Source organism: Corythoichthys intestinalis, chromosome 7, assembly GCF_030265065.1.
Source record: "Corythoichthys intestinalis isolate RoL2023-P3 chromosome 7, ASM3026506v1, whole genome shotgun sequence".
Classification (NCBI taxonomy): domain Eukaryota; kingdom Metazoa; phylum Chordata; class Actinopteri; order Syngnathiformes; family Syngnathidae; genus Corythoichthys; species Corythoichthys intestinalis.
This window is the reverse complement of record NC_080401.1, coordinates 54,492,808-54,516,007: the sequence shown is the minus strand read 5'-3', so window position 1 is coordinate 54,516,007 and position 23,200 is coordinate 54,492,808. Positions and strand designations below refer to the sequence as shown.

At 42.2% G+C, this 23,200-nt stretch overlaps 2 protein-coding genes across 6 annotated transcripts in view; both read right to left on the bottom strand.

Moving 5' to 3' along the window:
- Nucleotides 1-23,200, bottom strand: part of LOC130919491 (sodium-dependent phosphate transport protein 2B-like) — a 46,591-nt gene that overhangs the window by 5,824 nt on the left and 17,567 nt on the right. For all 5 annotated transcript variants that reach the window (XM_057842249.1, XM_057842248.1, XM_057842252.1 and 2 more), the window contains exons 2-9: nt 20,494-20,547; nt 20,292-20,417; nt 14,461-14,589; nt 14,248-14,391; nt 9,668-9,779; nt 9,406-9,601; nt 6,847-6,942; nt 6,597-6,708 (exon numbers count right to left, since the gene is read on the bottom strand). In XM_057842249.1, the coding sequence (XP_057698232.1) occupies nt 6,597-6,708; nt 6,847-6,942; nt 9,406-9,601; nt 9,668-9,779; nt 14,248-14,391; nt 14,461-14,589; nt 20,292-20,417; nt 20,494-20,539 (961 nt within the window). In that variant the 5' untranslated portion in view covers nt 20,540-20,547. The remainder of the gene's footprint in view (nt 1-6,596; nt 6,709-6,846; nt 6,943-9,405; nt 9,602-9,667; nt 9,780-14,247; nt 14,392-14,460; nt 14,590-20,291; nt 20,418-20,493; nt 20,548-23,200) is intronic.
- LOC130918404 (uncharacterized) overlaps nt 22,545-23,200 on the bottom strand; it is a 29,434-nt gene continuing 28,778 nt past the window's right edge. The window contains exon 2 of the mRNA XM_057840084.1: nt 22,545-22,981. Coding sequence (XP_057696067.1) covers nt 22,545-22,981 — 437 coding nt within the window. The remainder of the gene's footprint in view (nt 22,982-23,200) is intronic.

Below are 23,200 nucleotides of genomic sequence, written 5' to 3'. Positions count from 1 at the left end.
GAATGCTGTATTGGGTTTATGCCAAATATGTCCTCTGTTCTGGTGTCCAAATAATTCAATTTTAGATTCATCTGTCCAGTCTTCCCATGGGCTCACCACCTGTGGGAGGGGCCAAAGGGGTCGGGTGCGTAGAGAGTTGGGCGGCAGCCAAAGGCGGGGGCCTTGGCGGTCCAACCCCCAGCTGCAGAAGCTAACTCTTGGGACATGGAATGTCACCTCTCTGGCAGGGAAGGAGCCTGAGCTGGTGGGTGAGGCAGAGAAGTTCCGACTAGATATAGTCGGACTCTCCTCCACACACAGCTTGGGTTCTGGTACCAATCCTCTCGAGAGGGGTTGGACTCTCTTCCATTCTGGAGTTGCCCACAGTGAGAGGAGCCAAGCAGGTGTGGGCATACTTATTGCCCCCCGGCTTGGTGCCTGTACGTTGGGGTTTACCCCCGTGGACAAGAGGGTAGCCTCCCTCCGCCTTCGGGTGGGGGGACGGGTTCTGACTGTTGTTTGCGCTTATGCACCGAACAGCAGCTCAGAATATCCACCCTTTTTGGAGTCCTTGGAGGGTGTGCTGGAGAGCGCCCCCTCTGGGGACTCCCTCATTCTACTGGGGGACTTTAACGCTCACGTGGGCAATGACAGTGAGACCTGGAGGGGCGTGATTGGGAGGAACGGCCCCCCCGATCAGAACCCGAGTGGTGTTCTGTTATTGGACTTCTGTGCTCGACACGGTTTGTCCATAACGAACACCATGTTCAAACATAGGGGTGTCCACATGTGCACTTGGCACCAGGACACCCTAGGCCGCAGTTCAATGATCGACTTTGTAATCGTGTCATCGGACTTGCGGCCACATGTTTTGGACACTCGGGTGAAGAGAGGGGCGGAGCTGTCAACTGATCACCACCTGGTGGTGTGTTGGCTCCGATGGTGGGGGAAGTTGCTGGCCAGACCTGGCAGGCCCAAACGTATCGTGAGGGTCTGCTGGGAACGTCTGGCAGAATCCCCTGTCAGAAAGAGTTTCAACACCCACCTCCGGCAGAACTTCTCCCTTGTCCCGGGGGAGGTGAGGGATATTGAGTCCGAGTGGGCCATGTTCCGCACCTCCATTGTTGAGGCGGCCGATCGGAGCTGTGGCCGTAAGGTGGTTGGTGCCTGTCGTGGCGGCAATCCCCGAACCCGCTGGTGGACACCAGCGGTAAGGGATGCCGTCAAGCTGAAGAAGGAGGCCTATCAGGCCTTTTTGGCCTGTGGGACTCTGGAGGCAGCTGACAGGTACCGGCTGGCCAAGCGGACTGCGGCTTCGGCGGTCACCGAGGCAAAAACTCGGACATGGGAGGAGTTCGGCGAGGCCATGGAAAACGACTTCCGGACAGCTTCGAGGAAATTCTGGTCCACCATCCGGCGTCTGAGGAGAGGAAAGCAGTGCACCATTAACACTGTGTATAGTGAAGATGGTGTACTGCTGACCTCAACTCGGGACGTCGTGAGTAGGTGGGGAGAATACTTCGAAGCCCTCCTCAATTCCACCGACACGCCTTCCTTTGAGGGAGCAGAGTCTGGGGACTCTGAGGTGGGCTCTTCGATCTCTGGGGTTGAAGTCACTGAGGCGGTTGGTAAGCTCCTCGGTGGCAAGGCCCCAGGGGTAGATGAGATCCGCCCGGAGTTCCTAAAGGCTCTGGATGTTGTGGGGCTGTCATGGCTGACACACCTCTACAACATTGCGTGGACATCGGGGACAGTGCCTCTGGATTGGCAGACCGGGGTGGTGGTCCCCCTTTTTAAAAAGGGGGACCGGAGGGTGTGTTCCAATTATAGAGGGATCACACTCCTCAGCCTCCCCGGTAAAGTCTATTCAGGGGTGCTGGAGAGGAGGGTCCGTCGGGAAGTCGAATCTCGGATTCAGGAGGAGCAGTGTGGTTTTCGTCCCGGCCGTGGAACAGTGGACCAGCTCTACACCCTCGGCAGGGTCCTCGAGGGTGCATGGGAGTTCGCCCAACCAGTCCACATGTGTTTTGTGGATTTGGAGAAGGCGTTCGACCGTGTGCCTAGGGGAGTCCTGTGGAGGGTGCTCCGGGAGTACGGGGTACCGAGCCCCCTGGTAAGGGCTGTTCGGTCCCTGTACGACTGGTGTCAGAGTCTGGTCCGCATTGCCGGCAGTAAGTCGAATTCGTTCCCAGTGAGGATTGGACTCCGCCAAGGCTGCCCTTTGTCACAGATTCTATTCATAATTTTTATGGACAGAATTTCTAGGCGCAGCCGAAGCGTTGAGGGTGTCCGGTTTGGTGGCCTCAGCATTGCATCTCTGCTTTTTGCAGATGGTGTGGTGCTGTTGGCTTCATCAAGCCGTGACCTCCAACTCTCACTGGGGCGGTTCGCGGCCGAGTGTGAAGCGGTTGGGATGAAGATCAGCACCTCCAAATCCGAGACCATGGTCCTCAGCCGGAAAAGGGTGGAGTGCCCTCTCCGGGTCGGGGATGAGATCCTGCCCCAAGTGGAGGAGTTCAAGTATCTTGGGGTCTTGTTCACGAGTGAGGGTAGGAGGGAGCGGGAGATTGACAGGCGGATCGGTGCAGCGTCTGCAGTGATGCGGACTCTGCACCGGTCCGTTGTGGTGAAGAAGGAGCTGAGCCAAAAGGGGAAGCTCTCGATTTACCGGTTGATCTACGTTCCTACCCTCACCTATGGTCACGAGCTGTGGGTCGTGACCGAAAGAACAAGATCCCGGATACAAGCGGCCGAAATGAGTTTCCTCCGCAGGGTGTCCGGGCTCTCCCTTTGAGATAGGGTGAGATGCTCGGTCATCCGGGAGGGGCTTGGTGTCGAGCCGCTACTCCTCCGCGTTGAGAGGAGCCAGTTGAGGTGGCTCGGGCATTTGGTTCGGATGCCTCCTGGACGCCTCCCTGGAGAGGTGTTCCGGGCATGTCCCACCGGTAGGAGGCCCCGGGGTCGACCCAGGACACGCTGGAGAGACTATGTCGCTCGGCTGGCCTTGGAATCCCGCCGGAGGAGCTGGCTGAAGTGACTGGGGAGAGGGAAGTCTGGGCTTCCCTGCTAAAGCTGCTGCCCCCGCGACCCGACCCCGGACTAAGCGGAAGATATTGGATGGATGGATGGCTGTCCAGTGAACATTACTCCAGAAGTCCTGGTCTTTGTCTATATTCACTCTGGCAAACCTTAGTCTGGCCTTGTTGTTCTTGGTGAGAAAAGGTTTGCTCCTTGCACACCTCCCATGAAGGTTAAACTTGTGAAGCCTCTTCCTGATTGTAGAGGCATGCAATTTCACGTCAACAGTAGCAAGAGCCTGCTGTAGACCCCGTGATGACATTTTAGGGTTTTGGGGGACTTCTTTTAGCATCTTGCGGTCTGCTCTCGGCGTGAACTTGCTTGGACGGCCATACCTGGGCATGGTGGCAGTTGTTTTAAAAGTCCTCCACTTCTAGACTATTTTCCGGACAGTGGAAAGGCTGATTTTATATTCTTTTGAGATCTTTTGAAATCCCTTACCAGACTCATAAACATCTACAATCTTATTTCTGAAGGCCTCAGACAGCTCCTTTGATCTCACCATGGTGTTTTCTCTCACTTCAACAGTCAGGGGCTCACCAAACTAAATGTGAGGTTTAAATAATGCAAGCATCCTTCAAAACACTGGGTAATGATGTCCTACTCATGTGCACCTGATGTGATACACTTCTGTGTGATTTTAGTCATTTTAAGGGGGATTGAATGTGGGGGTGTCCTAATTCATACCTCAACAGAAATTGGAATTACTTTTTCTCAGTTTTAACTGTTTAGTTTTATTACTTGATTCTGTCAAGATTGTTATAATTGATTAAATATCCATATGACCAAATATGTTCGAAAACACACAGGCTTCCATAGGGTGTCCTAATTTTTTCACATAACTGTAAGTACTTAGTTTCTATAAATATAAGCCTCTCCAGTAGTTATTGGAACTATCCTGCGCCAGGCATTCAATCATGTTCACACATGAGTACTGCACCTGATACAAACTGCTTTGACGTTGTAGCCAGCGCCAATGACACATTATTTACTTGCCACATCCACCTCTGGCAAAATAAAACTGCGAAAACTAAGTTGAAAAGAAAGTCATAGTTGCCTCCTCACGGCAGGCCCCGACATTCCCGCACCTCTTTTAACGCACCACACACATCAGACTCCATGGGGGAGCTTCGGCGAGAGGCGGTGGGATGGGCAGCTGAGTAGAAGTTCCATGCGGCGGTCCAGCTGCCCTAAGCCGGGCTCTCCTATTTTAATACATACACTGCACTACCCTCCCCACATATTTCCATCACGGTACTGAGTAATGGCTGACAGTCGAGTACCTGGCAGCCACAGTAATAGGGCTGTAGGTGGGTCCCAAACTTGTTCTCTATGGCCTGGCTCCTGGGTCGTGGCCTCTCTTCCCTGGGCTGCCGGCCGTGGTGGCGGGGGGGTCGGGGCTCCAATCCCACGCCGCCCCGTGGCAGCTTCTCAGAGCTCTCCTGCTTCCGCCTTCCCCTCTCTTTTCTGCCTGGGTATCCTCCTTGGCTCCGGCACGGGTCGCTGGATGGCTGCCGGTGGGTCTGCTGGGTATCGCCTGCTCCGGGTGGTGATCCTGCCATGCCTTGGGCTTGGTGGGCCCTGGGGGTCCCGCGGTGTGCCGTGTCGGTTGGGGGGCTGAGGCGGTGGCTTGTGGGCCGGATGGGGTGGGGGTGGTGGCGCGTCCCCTCATCCTGTGCCTGAATGCCGGTTGATTGGGGCGCGGATGGCCCAGGGGACCACCCTGGATCCCAGGTGGATGACAGCAGCCCCCTTGCCCCCCCCCCCCGTCCCCAATTCGCTGGGAAAGGACCATGGCCCTGGGGCGGCTCCCGCACCGGCATTTCCACTCGTCTGCAGGACTATCACATGAAAGATGGGATTCACGCATGACTAGGTACAAGTAGACACACTAAAGTAGAAAAACTCAGGGGCAGTCACATGGCACCGCTGCGACACCAAGATGCAATGACTGTGTTGTGGATTGGCCTCGGTTTATATGGTGTCGGCGAAAACAGAAGGCGAAGACGCACACCATTGAATCCGGGCTCCAAAGTGGAAGGATTCGATTGCGGGGGCTTGCTCCACATCCACATCAAGGGATAGCTCCCGCGCCGAAAACGTCAGCACTCGCACACGTCACATTGGGCGTGTGCAGCAGTGCTACTAAACATTAAAAACAGCGAATATGGCGAAACGTCGGCTGTAATTTACTGTTTTTAAAATATTTTTAATTTAAATATGTTGAATGTTTCCATTTTTGTGCCTTTTAGAGCAAAAGAAAAATGCCATTGCTAGGAGTGGGCGGATATGTTGTCTTCTGGGCTAAGGAGGTTGTTGGGGTCAAAGTGCATCATTGGCTGTCACCTTGTAAATCTGCACTGCCCCCTATGGCCTGGCATGAATACTACATCATTTTCATGCGGAATTGCCATATTGTTCGAATGGAGACGGAACCATATAAATGCAAATTTGACATTTTTTCTGACATTTTCTCGGAGAGTCACCATGTAAATGGCCCCTCCGTGTCAGGATTAGCAATCAGGCAGCATAGAATAGGATGCCAACATACTGACACTCACAAGGGATTAACATAAATACTGTGTTTCACACCTCACATGGCTGATTTGTGAACACTCCACCCCTCCCAATGGAATGGAATGGAAAGGAATTTTATTATCATCATCGGTATCATTGACAATTATTGACAATTACAAAATGTGATATGATTTGCCCGAAGGAACTGAAGAAGAAGACAAAGGCGGACGGGATGAAGCATATGCTTATCAGTTTCCCGTCCCCCATACAACTAAAGACGCACATTCAGGCATGGAACATACATCAAAACTGTACAATAACACAATCAACAATCTGGGTTTAGTAACTTAGCGTCCAGTCAAGCAGCTCGATTAATTTCAGGGCATATAAGGTTAAGGCTTTGTCATGTCCCTGACATTTTTGCATCTGTTTGCTGTGGAACATTTTGTTATGGCTATGTGTGTGGCAAAAGTGATGATGTGTTATCACAGCTGGTGTGATATCATCATTTATTTTTCTGATCCCCCCCCCTCCTCCTCCTCTTTCTCCTTGGTCATCATGCCCCCCAAATGGTGTCAACCTGAAATACAGTACTGTTCAAAAGTTTGGGGTCGCTTTGAACCGGATTGTACATAATGAAAAATCACATATGATACACTACGGTTCAAAAGTTTGGGGTCAAAGTGACCCCAAACTTTTGAACGGTAGTGTACAACTAGCTAATGATAGCACCAACATATTCATAGTTAGTGTAGGCGTTCAATGTATTTCTTGTTGTTGTTTGTTAAATTTCAATTCAGGCATCAAGGGATGAAACCAATCATTTACCTTTAATTCGAGACTAGCTTGTCTAATGAGACTCTTGGATTGCCATGAATAGCCTCATTGAGCAGGTAGATCTTATCTACGGAGTAAGCAACTCGGACCAGTCAAAGGTGGTCATTGTCCAAGGGGGGAGGATCATTAGCTCATATTTCAGATGAGTTCAGGTATGCACCAAAAGGCAGAGAAGTGAGGCTTACATTTCTCTATGTTCTCTGTCCAGGTCTTGTTCAACATGGCCATCGTTTCGTTCCCTTCCTCCCAGCATAGGACACCAGCCGGGCAGACATCTACTGTGCTATTCCAGAATGTCTTTCATCAGGAAAAAAGGAGAAATTGCTTATCAGCAACCAGTCTTTACACATTCAGTGGAAATACTGTACTAGAGTTTATTTTGTTTCAAGATTAGTCACAGAAACTTTTAAATCAATGTAGTGCGTGTTTCCTTACAATGTTGGTCTCCGTCTTGCACCAGATTTTGATCAGACTCCTGTTTCTAGCAGACGGATCCCCAGTGGCGATTGCCGTAATGACGGATTTATCCAGCTAAGAAAGAGAAAGTAGCGTTAGAAGAAAATCGTACAAACAAAAAAGGAAAGTGACTGAATTCACCGAAAAGAAGACAAAATATTGAGGAACGTTTTTATTGTTTGTACTAACAAGGGTTGAGACGCTGCTGTTTTAACTACTTCTATACTTTATATTTATTTATTTATCGAATTTGTTGTACGCTTTAATATAGTTTTTTTTTTATTACAAAGAATATTTTCTTTTTGATTAATGCACAACATTTTGTTGCAGGTGTTTTTAAGGTGGTATACAAATATATATATAGTGTCGCACTGATAAAACTTTTTGGGTCTTCATACCAATTTATGTGTGGTTTTGGTCGATACCGGTACTGTATCGATACCAAGGTTTTGGAGGGGGGTGGGATTATATACACAGTGGTATGCAAAAGTTTGGTTACCCCTGATAATTTTCAAGATTTTCCTTTGTAAATCTCTTATTGTCTGGAACAAAATTTTTTAGTCAAATATATCATATACAGTCATTTGAAAAATTTAAGACACCCTATGAAAGCCTATGTGTTTTCTAACATACAGTGGTATGAAAAAGTATCTGAACCTTTTGGAATTTCTCACATTTCTGAATAAAATCACCATCAAATGTGATCTGATCTTTGTCAAAATCACACGGATGTAAAAACAGTGCCCGCTGTAACTCAAACCACCCAAACAATTATAGGTTTTCATATTTTAATGAGGATAGCATGCAAACAATGACAGAAAGGGAAAAAATAAGTAAGTGAACCCTCTGCCTAAGGAGACTTAAAGGGCAACTGATATAATTTTTTTACCAAACAATTTAAGTCAGGTGTGTTCCCAATCACTGATGGGTGGATTAAAGCTGCCCTGCCCACTATAAAACACACACCTGGTAAGAATTGTCTTGATGAGAAGCATTATCTGATGTGCATCATGGCTCGGTCAAATGAGCTGTCTGAAGACCTACGTTCAAGGATTGTTGATTTGTATAAGCTGGGAAAGGATACAAAACCATCTCTAAAACTCTGGATGTTCATCAATCGACAGTCAGAGAAGTTGAGAACAAATGGAGAGAACTCGGTACTGTTGCTTCTGTCCAAAGGAGTGGCTGTCCACCAAAGATGACGTCAAGAGTTGAGCACAGAATAATCAGAGAGGTAAAAAAGAACCCTACAGTGTCTGCTAAAGACTTACAGAAATCACTGGCACAGTCTATGTGCACACATCAACTATATGTAAAACTATGGCCAAGAATGGTGTTCATTGGAGGACTCCATGGAGGAAGCCACTGCTGTCTAAAAAAATCATTGTTGCTCATTTAATGTTTGCAAAAAGGCACTTAGACACTCCATAGACGTTTTGGCAAAATATTCTGTGGAATGATGAAACCAAAGTTGAATTGTTTGGGAGTAACACACAACGGTATGTGTAGAGGAAAAAGGGAACAGCTCACCAACAGCAACACCTCATCCCCACCGTGAAGCATGGTGGAGGGAGCATCATGATTTGGGGCTGTTTTGCTTCCTCAGGGCCTGGACAACTTGCAATCATTAATGGAAGAAGGAAAACCTGGGCCGTCTGTCAGACAATTTAAGCTAAAAAGAGGATGGATCTTGCAACAAGACAATGATCCAAAACACAGTAAATCAACTTCAGAATTGTTTCACAAGAACAAAATACACGTTCTGGAGTGGCCAAGTCAAAGTCCAGACTTGAACCCCATTGAGATGTTGTGGCATGATCCAAAGACTGCGATTCATGCCAGACATCCCAGGAATCTGACTGAACTACAGCAGTTTTGTAGAGAAGAATGGGTCAAGATTAGTCCTGATCCATGTGCCAGACTGATCTGCAGCTACAGGATTCATCTGGTTGAAGTTATTACTCTGAAAGGGTGGGACCACAAAATATTACATGTGATGGTTCACTCACTTATTTTTTCCACCTTCTGTCATTGTTTGCCTACTATCCTCATTAAAATATGAAAACCTAAAAATGTTTGGGTGGTTTTATTTAAAGCAGACACTGTTTTTTTCATCTGTGTGATTTTGACAAAGATCAGATCACATTTTATGGTGATTTTATGCAGAAATGTGAGAAATTCCAAAAGGTTCAGATACCTTGTCATTACAACTGTATGTATACACACATATATACTGTATATAGAATGTATAATTTTCAAAAATACTTCTCAGATATGTCATTTCAAACCCAGTTTTTTTAGTGATAAAATCTTCCAGCTCCTACTGTGAATTCCATTACTGCTTTATTGAAACCATTTATGAAGTTAAATGGCTTGTCAAAAGGTTTCATTATGAAACATTTAAGTGGTTGCTTTGAAGAATGGTAACACTACTTAAATGTCAAACTCCATATAATCAAGCATAATGAAAGGCAAGTTGCTTTATAATTATCTTTCATTATTCGCAGGCATGCCAATGAATGTCAGCTCTTACAGTACCTTAATAATGGAGTCCGTGAGCGGCGTGGTGATGATCTTGAGCAAGTCTGGCGCGTCCTCTCCCGACTCGATGTGAAAAGATTTGATGATGAGGTGGGTGAGCTTTTCCAGGACCCCCGTGGCTACCTCCAGGGGCAGCAGAACCAGCACGGACAGCCAGTTGAAAAAGTCGTGCACGGTGGCGCCGGCGAAGGCCCTGGACGGCGGACGGCGTTCTTCAACGTGTGCGCCGGACAACGAAAAGTGCTTTCGTGTCGATTACCTGCGAAACTCGTTTCGGTTGCCTGCCTGCATCATGGCCACGATGGTGTTGGTGACCGAAGTTCCAATGTTGGCACCCATTATGATGGGCACGGCGGACTTGACCTCCAGTACTGTCAAATATAAGCAAATGACAAAATAAAAAGGGAATATCAAAGACAATGTAAAATCTCAAATGAAGCTAGCTTTTAAGATAGCTGGGAGTGAACTAACATGTTTAAGTAAAGATGTCTGAGGTGAGAGTTTATTCATAACTCATTGACTGCCATAGACGTCCGATCAAAGGCGAAGATTGGGGGGGGGGGGCCTCCACCACCCCCAGGTGGTTGAAAAATGTAACTATATAATTTACTATAAATGAATTTAAAGGGGAAGTTCAGAATTTCTGACATGAGGCTTAATCCTTTGAGTTAGCGTGGGTGTAATTAGTCGGTGGAGTGGGTTTGAAAAATTCTGTGTAGTTTGTTAGTTATTTGTTAGTTTCAGGGCTGCGGAGTGGCTAAGCTAGTCAATGGTAGGGATGGGAATTGATACGGTTTTTAAGATTCTGATTCCATTATTGATATTGCTTAACGATTCGATTCTTTATCGATTCTCTTATCGATTCTAATATGGGGAAAAAGAAGAACAAACAGAAGCCACAACCTTACAAACTCACAACGAGGTCAAAAGAGGCCCAAATGTTAACTGTGGCAATAAGTGACAAATGTACAAGAATGTGTAACATTTTGCTGAAACATTTTTCTCATAGAAATAAAAAATATTGGTATGTATTGGCATACAGGTCGTTGTTCTGCCTTTGGCAATATGTGTTAAGCGGGGGTCCCCAAACTTTTTCCTGTGAGGGCCATATAACTTTTATCTTCTATGTTGTAACAGAAAAAGTGTGACGATTGCAGGAGTGCCTAAATGTAAAAAATTATTGTTCTTCAGAAAGCCACAATCAAATAACCCTTTCTGGATTCTTCACACAACAAAAGTAAATAAAATAAAAATGATAATATAGTATATTATAATTAGGGCTGTCAAACGATTAACATTTTTAATCAAGTTAATGACAGCTTAAAAATTAATTAATCGTAATTAATCGCAATTCAAACTATCTCTAAAGTATGCCATATTTTTCTGTAAATTATTGTTGGAATGGAAAGACGCAAGATGGATATATACATACAACATACTGTACATAAGTGCTGTATTTGTTTATTATAACAATAATCCAAAAATGGCATTATTAACATTCTTTCTGTTTAAGTGATCCACGGATAGTAAGACTTGTAGTTCATAAAAGATAAATGTTATAGTTACAAGTTATAGTAATTTAATATTAAAACCCCTCTTCATATTTTTGTTTTAATAAAATTTGTACAATTTTCAATCAAAAGTAGAGTTAATAAAACAATAAGAGGAATAAAAATAACAATAATAAGAATTGAGTGACCAAACTCTGAGTAATGCCAGTTCACTTTGCATTGTTGTTTAGCTGTGTGAGAATAGGGCCTCATTACTACAGACTGAAGTGCTTTTGTTGTAGTGAACATTATTTTTTTTGGGAGATAGCAATATTGTTTTTGTTGTGCTTTCACTAAATGATACTTCTGTTTGTTGTGAAGGAGTTGCAGAAGCTTATGCCAATAAACGGCGCAGCTCAAAAAACGCCTGTGTCCACTCGCCTTTACAACAGATTTATCTCTGTGCATATCTTACCCAAAATACAACAAGAGACACATAATTGCCACTAAAAGAAACCAAAATTACCGAAATATGTGTGGAGCACAAAACAACAGCATAAACGTCTCACAACTACTAATTCTCCCACTATTAGAAGGAATAACATCAGTATGGAACGGCGCTGCGCTGCCCCCAAGCGGCCGGTGGCATTCTCTTCACTCTTAATGTCCATAAACGGCGTCAATGAAATCTGTTTGAGGCAATGCGAGAGCGGCTCATTCAGGGCATGCGTTAATATCGTCAAATATTTTAACGTGATTAATTTAAAAAATTAATTAACGCCCGTTAACGCGATAATTTTGACAGCCCTAATTATAATATAATAATAATAAATAATAGTAACACTATTAATTAAATAGATAATAACCAAATAACCCTCCCTGAGTTCTTCACAGAAAAAGGCCAGGAAATAAATAACACTATTGAGAGAAAAAAAAAAAAAAAAAAACAATTCAAAATGCTCTCTGGTATTGTTCAGGGGGCCGTATCTGGCCCGCGGGCTGTAGTTTGGGGACCCCTGTGTTAAAGTGTATTATTTACCATTATATTGAAATGCATCCCTTTTAGTTTTTATGGTGCTTTCACGCTCAAGTGGGGGCGCCCTTGCGCTTCCTCACGTGAAGAAGAGCGCGCTTAAACGTGAAGAAGACGTGCCGCATCCAAGCGAGTTAGTGAGAGAGGGAATTACTGCTACGAGCCTACGTTCTTTATTAATGTTTGTAAAATATCTACAGAGGCAACGCCTTTATGTATTGTAGGAATATATTTCCATTTATTCACAATAATCATAAGTGGACATTGCATTCTCCATCATAAGATAGTATATGCCATTGAAAAGCAGCACATCTGGAAAATATTAGCTAGTCCTAGCAGATGGGGGTTCACAATGCACATCCCAAGTAATTTTGACCCTGCCCCCAAAGTAAAGGGAAGAAAAAGACTCCAAGCAGAGAGGCCGGCACTTTTGTCTTTTTGTCTACTGGTACCAAGATGTCTCGTCTGTATTTGTTTGTCTTTCCGTGTAAATTCTTTATTCTTTTTTATTTCCGAATTCTATGTCATCATTTCCTGTTCTTTATAAGAATAAAACAACCTGTAACAAGGATAAATCGACTATTTTCCTTCAGTATCATCTTTTGTGTTGTTGTTGTGTGTTTCCACTCGCGATCGGACACTTAAATCCAGTTGTGTCGTGGTTTGAATGATGTGCTAATGCTAGCGAACGCATGCCAACAGTTTGTGTTATTAATGTATTAGCAGCTAATCATCGCTGATTTACATTGATGCAAACCAGTTTGTTATTGGGGACGAAATTGATTTGCTTTATTTCTATTTTTAGTTTCACTCTTCAAGTGATGGTTGAATAAAGTTAGCAAATTATACCAACGGCTTCTGTATCGTCATTTGGAAGTTTAGCTAGCTGTATAGCCAGGACTGAGCATAAGCGTCTCGGTGAAGACATTGCAGTCGTATTCCCTCCCGATGCAGTAATCTCCACCTTGCAATGACTGCAAGTCGCTTTGTTGTATTTTTTTCTCGTGAAGTGAAGACACACTTTCAAGCGTTTGAACCTACGTGCTGTCATTGTTATGTTTACGGCTACCATGCTTGTGCTAAACCATCGTAACCTTTTATTTTCACCCTCTTTCCTGGTGAAGTGTAGCCAAACTTTGGAGCGAGTGGTTCTTGGCGCCATGCTAGTTTGATGCATCTGGACAACAAGACACGTCACAACGCAATATGCGTCTTTAGGAATCGTTAAAAGGATCGTTAAGGCTTTTTCATTGTGATGTCGAGGCCTTGAAACACTAGGAACCGGTTCGGAATTGGAATCAGATTTCGATTCCCATCCCTAGTCAATGGTGGTTGAAATCAACTCCATCGACTAATTAAACCCCAGCTAACTCGAAGATGAAGCCTAATGTGAAAAATTCTGATATTCCTCTTTAAATTCAATTATCGGAAAGTCAGTTACATGCGCTGACATTTTTCCGTTGTCATTCTTATGTTGAGGCAGCAAAGGGAGAAAAATAGGTAAAACGTAACTGATAAATTACTTTTTAACTAGCTTAGTTACTTTGATAATGTGATCATTAAAGTAACTAGATTACTTTTTTGAGGTATAATCAGTAACCCATTAATCCATTTGAAAATGGAGGGTTGATCGTGAATCAGTTTATTCATTACCTGTGAAGGAGTTTATTAATAGTTTATTCATCAAACAAAGAGTTATTGGTTATAAATGTGCAATAAAGAGCTTTTTCATTATAAATAAACTTTCACCTCAGACATGTTCACTTCCACTGAAACATGATGATTCACCACCAGTTGTCGGGAATTCAAATGGAATTGGACGTCTATTGTCATCAGTAATATGAGAAATTTAAAAATCTCTACTGACGCGATCGCAGTTCTTGGGAGGGTGGGCAGTGGAAGTGAACGTTTTTCTAAGGTTGGAGTTTATTCATATTCAATAATAACTGAAAAACCAGGTACTTACTAACCAATAAGTAAAGTATAATAAATGAACAAATGCTTATTCGCAGCTAGGTTCTCAGTTCAAATGGATTGGATATGTTTTAGTGATAAAGTATTGCTGGGAAGGTGTATCTTAGCCAGAGGAAGAATGAATGTTAATCTCTGCCTATGGCAGTTATTGGCTGGCAGTCAATGACATAATGAGTTTGCTTTCATAACCACTACAAATTAAACTCATAGCTGTCTTATTAAACATAAAAGATAATTGAGCATCCGTCTAAACCTGTGTTACCGTAAACATCAAAAAGGATTTATTCATCCAAGAGGTTTCATAACCACGAAAGACCAGTTTTAGTCTTTGCCTCAACTTACATCCAGAAGATACCATGCTGACCACGATGGACGACGACGTGCTGGAGCTTTGCACCAACACCGTCACCAGCACGCCGATCACCAGGCCGGCCACCGGGTTGGACAGGATCACGTTCTCCTTGAAGATATCTCCAGCGGCTTTGCCTGTGGATAAAAACACCAAAGATGTCAAACGGTTCGAATCGAAGGAGGATAAAAGAAATCGGGTCTTACCTCCGACTAGCTGGAAAGCCGAGCTGAGAACATCCAGGGAGCAGATGAATAAGTAAAGAAGACCGAGCAGTAACGCCAACTTGATGATGGCGGTCACCACTCGTATTATCTTCCCTTTAGTGTCCAGATCTGAAAGAATATTAAAGCACAGTGTTCAGAGCGAAGAGAATATTATGTAACTTTTTTTTTTGTTTTATATCAAAGAAGAAACAGTTTTTTTGATTAAGAAAAAAATAGTAACAATAAAATGCAGCTTGTTTTTTTTGTTTGTAGGTAGCACACAATTGAAATATAACAATTAACCATAACAGTTGGGTAATAACTACAAAACCCCTGCTCAAAAGTTTTGAGACACTGTCTCATTCTACTGAATGGTGAAGTGTCTGAAAACCTTTGACCTCGGGTGGACTTCAGATTTGTATTTTAACCCTATATAAGTCACTTGTTTAAAGCAACACTAGGTAACTTTTCAATTTTGGTCGATTTTAGGGTCGCAAGTGGCCAAAAGCGGTAGTGTTTTGGCTAAAGAATTGCGTTTCCCATGAGGACCAGCGCACAGTGTAGTAAAATCATGAGCTCCCGGTCGCTTACAGATGGATTAAACGACATTTCTGTTTCCAGCGGCTATATGAAGCATGATTAGTAGTGAGGTAATGAATCTAGGGCTGCAGCTATCGAATATTTTAGTAATCGAGTAATCGACTGAAAATTCTATCGAGTAATCGGATAAAACGAATATATTTTTAGGTGAAGAGCAATTATAAATATACATGAGAAAAGAAGACATTTCATCTAATCTTGAACCATTTTCAGTCAATCAGTGACTTTATTTTCGATGAATATTGTTGAAAACAGCCAACAATTGCATCTATATATATATATATATATACAGTGCCTTGCAAAAGTATTCGGCCCCCTTGAACCTTGTAACCTTTCGCCACATTTCAGGCTTCAAACTTAAAGATATAAAATTTTTAATTTTTAGTTGAATAATAATGTTAATGCCATCTTGTTGATTTATTGTTATAACAAACAAATACAGTCCTTATGTACCATATGTTGAATGTATATATCCATCTTGTGTCTTATCTTTCCATTCCAACAATAATTTACAGAAAAATATGGCATATTTTATAGATGGTTTGAATTGCGATTAATTACGATTAATTAAATTTTAAGCTGTAATTAACTTGATTAAAAATTTTAATCATTTGACAGCCCAATTATAAATATATATATATATATATATATATATATATATATATATATATATATATATATATATATATATATATATATATACATACACCTAAAAATGCCGTTACGCTTGATAACACACATCACTTAAAAGTTAGGATTTTTTCCCCACGTTTCAATTGAATTTCTATTTGTGTCAAGCCATTTTTAAGTTCTAGTTAAATTTTAAGTTAGTCTAAACTGTAAGTCCGGATAAGATTTTGAGTTTTTGCAGTCTTCAAAATAAATGTATGATACAGGCCGTAGTGGAGCACATTAGGGACCAGTGCTACTTGGTGTTTTATCCAGCAATGACTACGAAGCTAAAATTGATAGTTAGCATTATTGAGTTTTTATTTTACACCCTCATCACTCCACAACGCTATGTTATGTTAAAGCCTGTATGTAAGACACGTTAGCCACGCATCAACAGTGGTTATAATTAATAGAAACCTCGCCCTCCGCAGGGCTAACGTTACAAGAGCTAGTGAATAACGTTAATCTTATTTATTAGCGCTTAGCGCTCTTTATTAGTGCTTAGCGCTCTACTGCTTTAAGATGGCGGCTGTTTACTAACGCTGCCCAGACGTGGCCGAGTCTGTCATTTCGCATCTAGTTCAACATACAAGCGATCTCTATGAGACTCATCAGACACTCCTGCTATCAACGTAGCATCGTGCGGGCTAGTATTTAGCAACGTCGGCGTCGTTTGTAGCGGCTGTCGGCTGATGTAAGTTGTTTTTTTTTTTTTTTTGCTTCTTCCTCTACGCACCTGACATCAGCGCGTTGTCCCGCATTAAATGTAGTCCGAGCAAAACGTGATGCTTAGAGCTGTCAAAATAAACGATTACTCGAGGTGAATAAAATTACTCGGATCAGTTTTTAAACTCGAGTTACTCGAGTTGCTCGAGTATTCGTTTCAGCTCTAAATGAATCTAGTTGTGACTAAACTAGTGCTGCAAAGATCAATCGATTAACTCGAGTATTCGATTAGAAAAAAAGATTAGAAATAAATTTTGCTGCTTCGAGTATTCGTTTAATTAAAGTGGCGTCGTAATGGTTTGCTTTTGAAAGTGTATCCATTTAGTTTGACTGATTTGGGTGGATACACTGCCCTCTAGTCTGCCTCATTTTACATGGCCAAATCCAGCTGCTCCCTGTTAAGACCGACATAAGCTAGGTTTTTGTTTGAGCTAATGTTTTTTAATGCATTCGTAATTTAGTTTAAAGGTATATTTAGCCAATGTTTGTGCAAATATGTGTCAGAACTATTTGTTGAGAGTATTGTTAAAAAAAATGTTTTAAGTTAGTATTTTATAGTATTTAAGCTAGTGGACTTTTGCTATGTAAGTTAGCCAACTGTTCTTTTGTGGTACATATGTAGATCCTTATTTATTTATTTTTTTATACCGTTTGAGGCCCAGCTCAGGTATTTTAATTTTTTCATGTTTATACGATTACATGATTATTCGAACTACCGGTAACTAGTTCATTGATTAGTCGACTACTAAAATAATCGATAGCTGCAGCCCTTGTGTGTTATCAAGTGTAATTAAATTTTTAGGTAAGAAATAAGATTTTTTTTAAATAAGATCTAGAGGTTTTTGAGTGAAAACAATAAAAAAGTATTTTTTTTTCCTAGTCACTTCTGAGATGCAATTGTTGGCTGTTTTCAACAATGTGCATTGAAAATAAAGGCATTTATTGACTGAAAATGGTTCAATATTTGATTAAATGTCTTGTTTTCGCGTGTATGTTTATAATTGCTCCTTACCTAAAAAAAAATGTTTTATTCCATTACTCGATTCATCGATAGAATTTTCAGTCGAATACTCGATTACTAAAATTTTCGATAGCTGCAGCCCTAGACTAAACTATAGCCATCCACGGAGTTTAAGGGGGCCTCCCCTGGTGGCCGAAAGGTGTCGTTGAATGTAATTGACTTTCCTAAATATGATTTTAAAATTAAGAGATTTCCGGTAAAATGTTGTCGATAAAAGTTAGCAATAAACAAACAACCAAAATGAATGAAATGAACAAAAAAGCTATTTTTATAATGGGTCAAAATTATTTTTCGAACAGATCGTGTGACTAGCACCTTAGACGGTCGTTTGCTTTGCTTAGCCAAAACCACCCGAGGACCAAAGAGGCAAGATGGATACACTTAATTTTTTCAAACCTCGGCTTTCAAAAGCAACAGCAACGACTGATTAAGAACCAAGGATTGAAATTGTGGGCCGTGAAACGCCAGAGAGCACCACCAAAATAGTAAGTGGAGTTTCAATTTGCCCTACTAAAGACCCTAATTTTACAACAAAGCCACCACCGGTGTCTTGTCAACGTAGTTACCCCTGTCAAAAATTGTATCCCCTGGCCACGGGAGCGCACACACACACATTAGTTAAGAGTTATGTTGACTTAAACAATTAATTGAAGCCAGAAAAGAACCACAGTTGTATATTTTGGACTTCGACGTTTATTAAACTGGAGAAACTCCATACAGGACTTGAATTACAGTAATAACGTACAGTGGGGCAAATAAGTATTTAGTCAACCACCAATGGTGCAAGTTCTCCTACTTGAAAAGATTAGAGAAGTATGTAATTGTCAACATGGGTAAACCTCAACCGTGAGAGATAATGTGGGAGAAAAAAAAACAAACAGAAAATCACATTGTTTGATTTTTAAAGAACTTATTTCCAAATTACAGTGGAAAATAAGTATTTGGTCACCTACAAACAAGCAAGATTTCTGGCTGTCAAAGAGGTCTTACTTCTTCTAACGAGGTCTAACGAGGCTCCACTCATTACCTGTATTAATGGCACCTGTTTAAACTCATTATCGGTATAAAAAACACCTGTCCACACTCTCAGTCAGTCACACTCCAAACTCCACTATGGCCAAGACCAAAGAGCTGTCGATGGACACGAGAGACAAAATTGTAGACCTGCACCAGGCTGGGAAGACTGAATCTGCAATAGGAAAAACGCTTGGTGTAAAGAAATCAACTGTGGGAGCAATTATTAGAAAATGGAAGATATACAAGACCACTGATAATCTCCCTCGATCTGGGGCTCCAAGCAAGATCTCACCCCGTGGCGTCAAAATGAAAACAAGAACGGTCAGCAAAAATCCCAGAACCACACGGGGGGACCTAGCGAATGACCTACAGAGAGCTGGGACCACAGTAACAAAGGCTACTATCACTAACACAATGCGCCGCCGGGGACTCAAAACCTGCACTGCCAGACGTGTCCCCTTGCTGAAGAGAGTACACGTCCAGGCCCGTCTGCGGTTCGCTAGAGAGCATTTGGATGATCCAGAAGAGGACTGGGAGAATGTGTTATGGTCAGATGAAACCAAAATAAAACTTTTTAGTAGAAACACAGGTTCTCTTGTTTGGGGGAGAAAGAATACTGAATTGCATCTGATGTACACCATACCCACTGTGAAGCATGGGGGTGGAAACATCATGCCTTGGGGCCGTTTTTCTGCAAAGGGACCAGGACAACTGATCTGTGTAAAGGAAAGAATGAATGGGGCCATGGATGGAGAGATTTTTGAGTGAAAATCTCCTTCCATCAGCAAGAGCATTGAAGATGACACGTGGCTGGGTCTTTAAGCATGACAATGATCCCAAAAACACAGCCAGAGCAACAAAGGAGTGGCTTTGTAAAAAGCATCTCAAGGTCCTCGAGTGGCCTAGCCAGTCTCCAGATCTCAACCCCAGAGAAAATCTGTGGAGGTAGTTGAAAGTCCGTGTTGCCCAATGACAGCCCCAAAACATCACTGCTGTAGAGGAGATCTGCATGGAGGAATGGGCCAAAATACCAGCAACAGCGTGTGAAAAGCTTGTGAAAAGTTACAGAAAACGTTTGGCCTCTGTTATTGCCAACAAAGAGTACATAACAAAGTATTGAGATGAACTTTTGGTATTGACCAAATGCTTATTTTCCACCATGATTTGCAAATAATTTTTTTTTAAATCAAACAGTGTGATTTTCTCGGGGGGGGTTTTCCACATTCTGTCTCTCATAGTTGAGGTTTACCCATGTTGACAATTACAGGCCCCTCTAATATTTTCAAGTGGGAGAACTTGCACAATTAGTGGTTGACTAAATACTTATTTGCCCCACTGTAAATGTTTTGGTTGCCCAAAAAGAGATAAGGGACTTTCACGTGATTAGAAACCACCGAGACAAAGACAAGACCAAGACCATAAAAATCCATGTTTAATCAATTATTATTAATTTTTTTTTACTTTGTTAAAGTTGCAGTCAATTATACTGGTGGTGGAATGTTAGTCAGAAAAAAATTTCAAGTGTCTTTGTTATTTTACCAAGTGCTTTTCGATAAACTATCAAATTGATGACACTAAAGTGCTGGTTTTGGCAGACTCCTTCAGTCTGAGACAAGATCATGACCCTCAAAATCACAAGAGTTAAAAAAAAATACTACGTGTTGCCCCACTGGGATTAGTAATGACCACTTCGAGTCTCTAGTCACTAGTGCGTTCCAATTCCATGTTTCTAAATCTACAAAATATCTACAAAAAAAATCCTAACTCTTGAACATAACACTTGAAATCATCTCACCTGACCACTTGACACCCACGTCCTTAAGCTCTGGGAGGTCCCACGGGTCGTCCTCGATCGGGTCGTCCTTCACCAGGTCCACGGTGGAGTAGGATGCTAACATACCTTCTTTCTTATTGTCATTGTCTATGGCAGATGAATGCAGTCGGAATATTAGGGAGAGAAAACTAAGTTTCAAAGTATTCATTTAGGTGCAACATACCGAAATCGGGGGAAGATTCAGTCCCCACTTGAGGTCTGGGACCCATGGTTGGATCTAGAAAAGATGAGTTAAATTACTTTAAAAAATGGCATTGCAATGCAATTCAATGGTCATTGTGCTGCTCCTTCTGAGGTGCAAACATTGGCCACCTGAGGGCAGTATAATTAGGAAAATGTCACATTCTGTAATGTAGGTTCACTAAATTCAGTAATTTTAGTCGCTCTTCTCAGAGGATAAAAAATACATGTCGGTGCCTGTTGCTATATCATTATAAAATCAATGCAATTTTTTTTTGTTAGCATTAACAAATTTGGAAAAAAGCAAGTTGGCTTAAAATTTTCTCTTAACTGATTTCAATTATAATTATTATTATTACATATATTATTATTATTATATTACAATTATTATATATTATAAGAGGGGGTCGTCTTATATTCACAGTCTAGACATTATACCCATTCACGACGCTAGATGGCGCCAGATATCATTGAAGCAATGTTCTGTCATGACAGATCTCAGCTACTCTTTTCAGTTTAACCAGTTTGCATTATTTTATTGCAATGTTTTGCCTGATTCAGATTTGTTTCAAGACTACAGTTACAGTTAGACTTCACTTTGATGGTTAATGCAGTTATTGCAATTTTGTTGTTTTATCACAATGGATTGATTGGTTTATTTACATTTCAAAAACCAGAACCCATTCATTGACAAATGTGATTGCACTTTAGTTTACATATTTAAATGTTCAGATATTAAGATTTGAATGAGACAAAGTAACATGCTTTTTCTCTCAAATATATTGCTATAATCATTTGTTTCGGATGTACTGTAATTATTTTCTGTATAAAAATTAATTTGGTGTTCAAAAAGTCTTTTTTCAAACTTGAGTCTTGAAAAAGAGGGGGTCGTCTTACAATCTGGGCTGTCTTATATTCGGGCCAATACAGTAATTTATATACATAAAATTTACAATGAACCAATACAACAACAGCAAAATTATTGCTAAGTTCTTTCAATTTTGCATAACATGAATGATCATATTTCAGTGCCATTGACGGCAATAGAGGTCTAATGCATTTTGACTGGCAGGGGCAAAATGGATTAGACATCTTTCAGCGTCAATAGCAGTGAACGCAGGAATTTGTTTCAAAATACAAATCAGCAAACGACTGAAAATTTCAGATTACGATAACGTGAGTAAACTTTTTAGTGTTGCAACAAAACCAATACCAGTAGTGGTACTGATACCAAGTCCGGTTGTAGGTAGGCATGTATTAGGGGTCAGTCAGAAATGTGTAGGTGGCATCATACAGTATGTACATATCATTCTCCTTCATCCAGATTTTATAAACTAACAACATAACATATGTCTTAAATGGATTACCTAAGTAGTCTTATGAATATTAATAAAAAGATAATTCTCAAAATACAGTGTACCACAAAAAGTGAGCACACCCCTCGCATTTGTGCTGATATTTAAGTATATCTTTTCATGGGACAACACTGACAAAATGACACTTTGACACAATGAAAAGTAGTCTGTGTGCAGCTTATATAATAGAGTTTATTTATTTTTCCCTCAAAATATCTCAAAATATAGCCATTAATATCTAAACCCCTGGCAACCAAAGTGAGTACACCTCTTAGAAACTACATCCCTAAATGTTCAAATTGAGTACTGCTTGTCATTTTCAAACCTGAGACCACATTTACCGGCGACGTCTAGGCTCATTTACATAATAACAGTGATTGGATGTTTACGGGGGGCTTTGCGCGCTTTACTGCGCGAGCGCGCTGACCATCCTGTGATCAATACACACACAGCTGAGGGAAAGAGAGATGAAAGAGAACTGATTCTATATCTCAACGAAGTCTTGGAGGTCTGGTAGGGTGCCCGGCGCTGGGCCGTAAGAACACCTTGTTGTCTCACGTAGCGGGGTTGTGAGCCTCATATACCCACAACACCCATTCCTATCACTTGACCGCTGTAGGTGTGGCGATGAGAACCTTGTAGGGGGCTTCCCAATGTGGGCTGGACCAGGGGTCTGCTTTTAATGACTTTGACGAAGACTTGGTCCCCTGGAGCGACAGGCTTGGCTGTGGTCTTTCGTAGGAGCGGACGGGCTGCCAGCAGGGTGGAAAACCCTTCCACCGCTCTTGATGACTTTGGGTGAGGTCGGGACATTTAGAATCAGGGCCTGGGGACTGGCGTCGCTAGGTCCTTCTGTGAACCGACAGAGCTGGGATTGATGAGGCCACCCTGTGCGTCCGTCAACTTTCACTGCAGTCGGGCTGATGCCAACCATCTCATAAGGACCGTCCCAGCGTTCACTGTCCCACCTGGCACGCTGCAACAGTTTCAGGAACACCAAGTTTCCGACCCGCACCTTGAAAGTCTTTGGATCAGAACATTCTGGCAGATCATTGTTGTCTCGAATTTGTCTTGGATCAAACCGTTTCCTTATGTGAGCTGGAATGCTGCCAGAACCTTTAACAGGTCCTGGGGTTAATCTGGATAATTTGAAAAGGTGGCAAAGTCTTCCCTTCCGCACCAGTCTGTTATTAATTTGTCCCAATTGTCCTTTCCAATAGTCCGGCAGACTGGGGTCAGTACATGCAATGTTTTTTTGTTTTTTTTTCCCTTTTTTCCAAGTCAATGTTTAACAGTCTGCCCACTTCCATTAGACCCTCAGCACTGAAGTGGGGT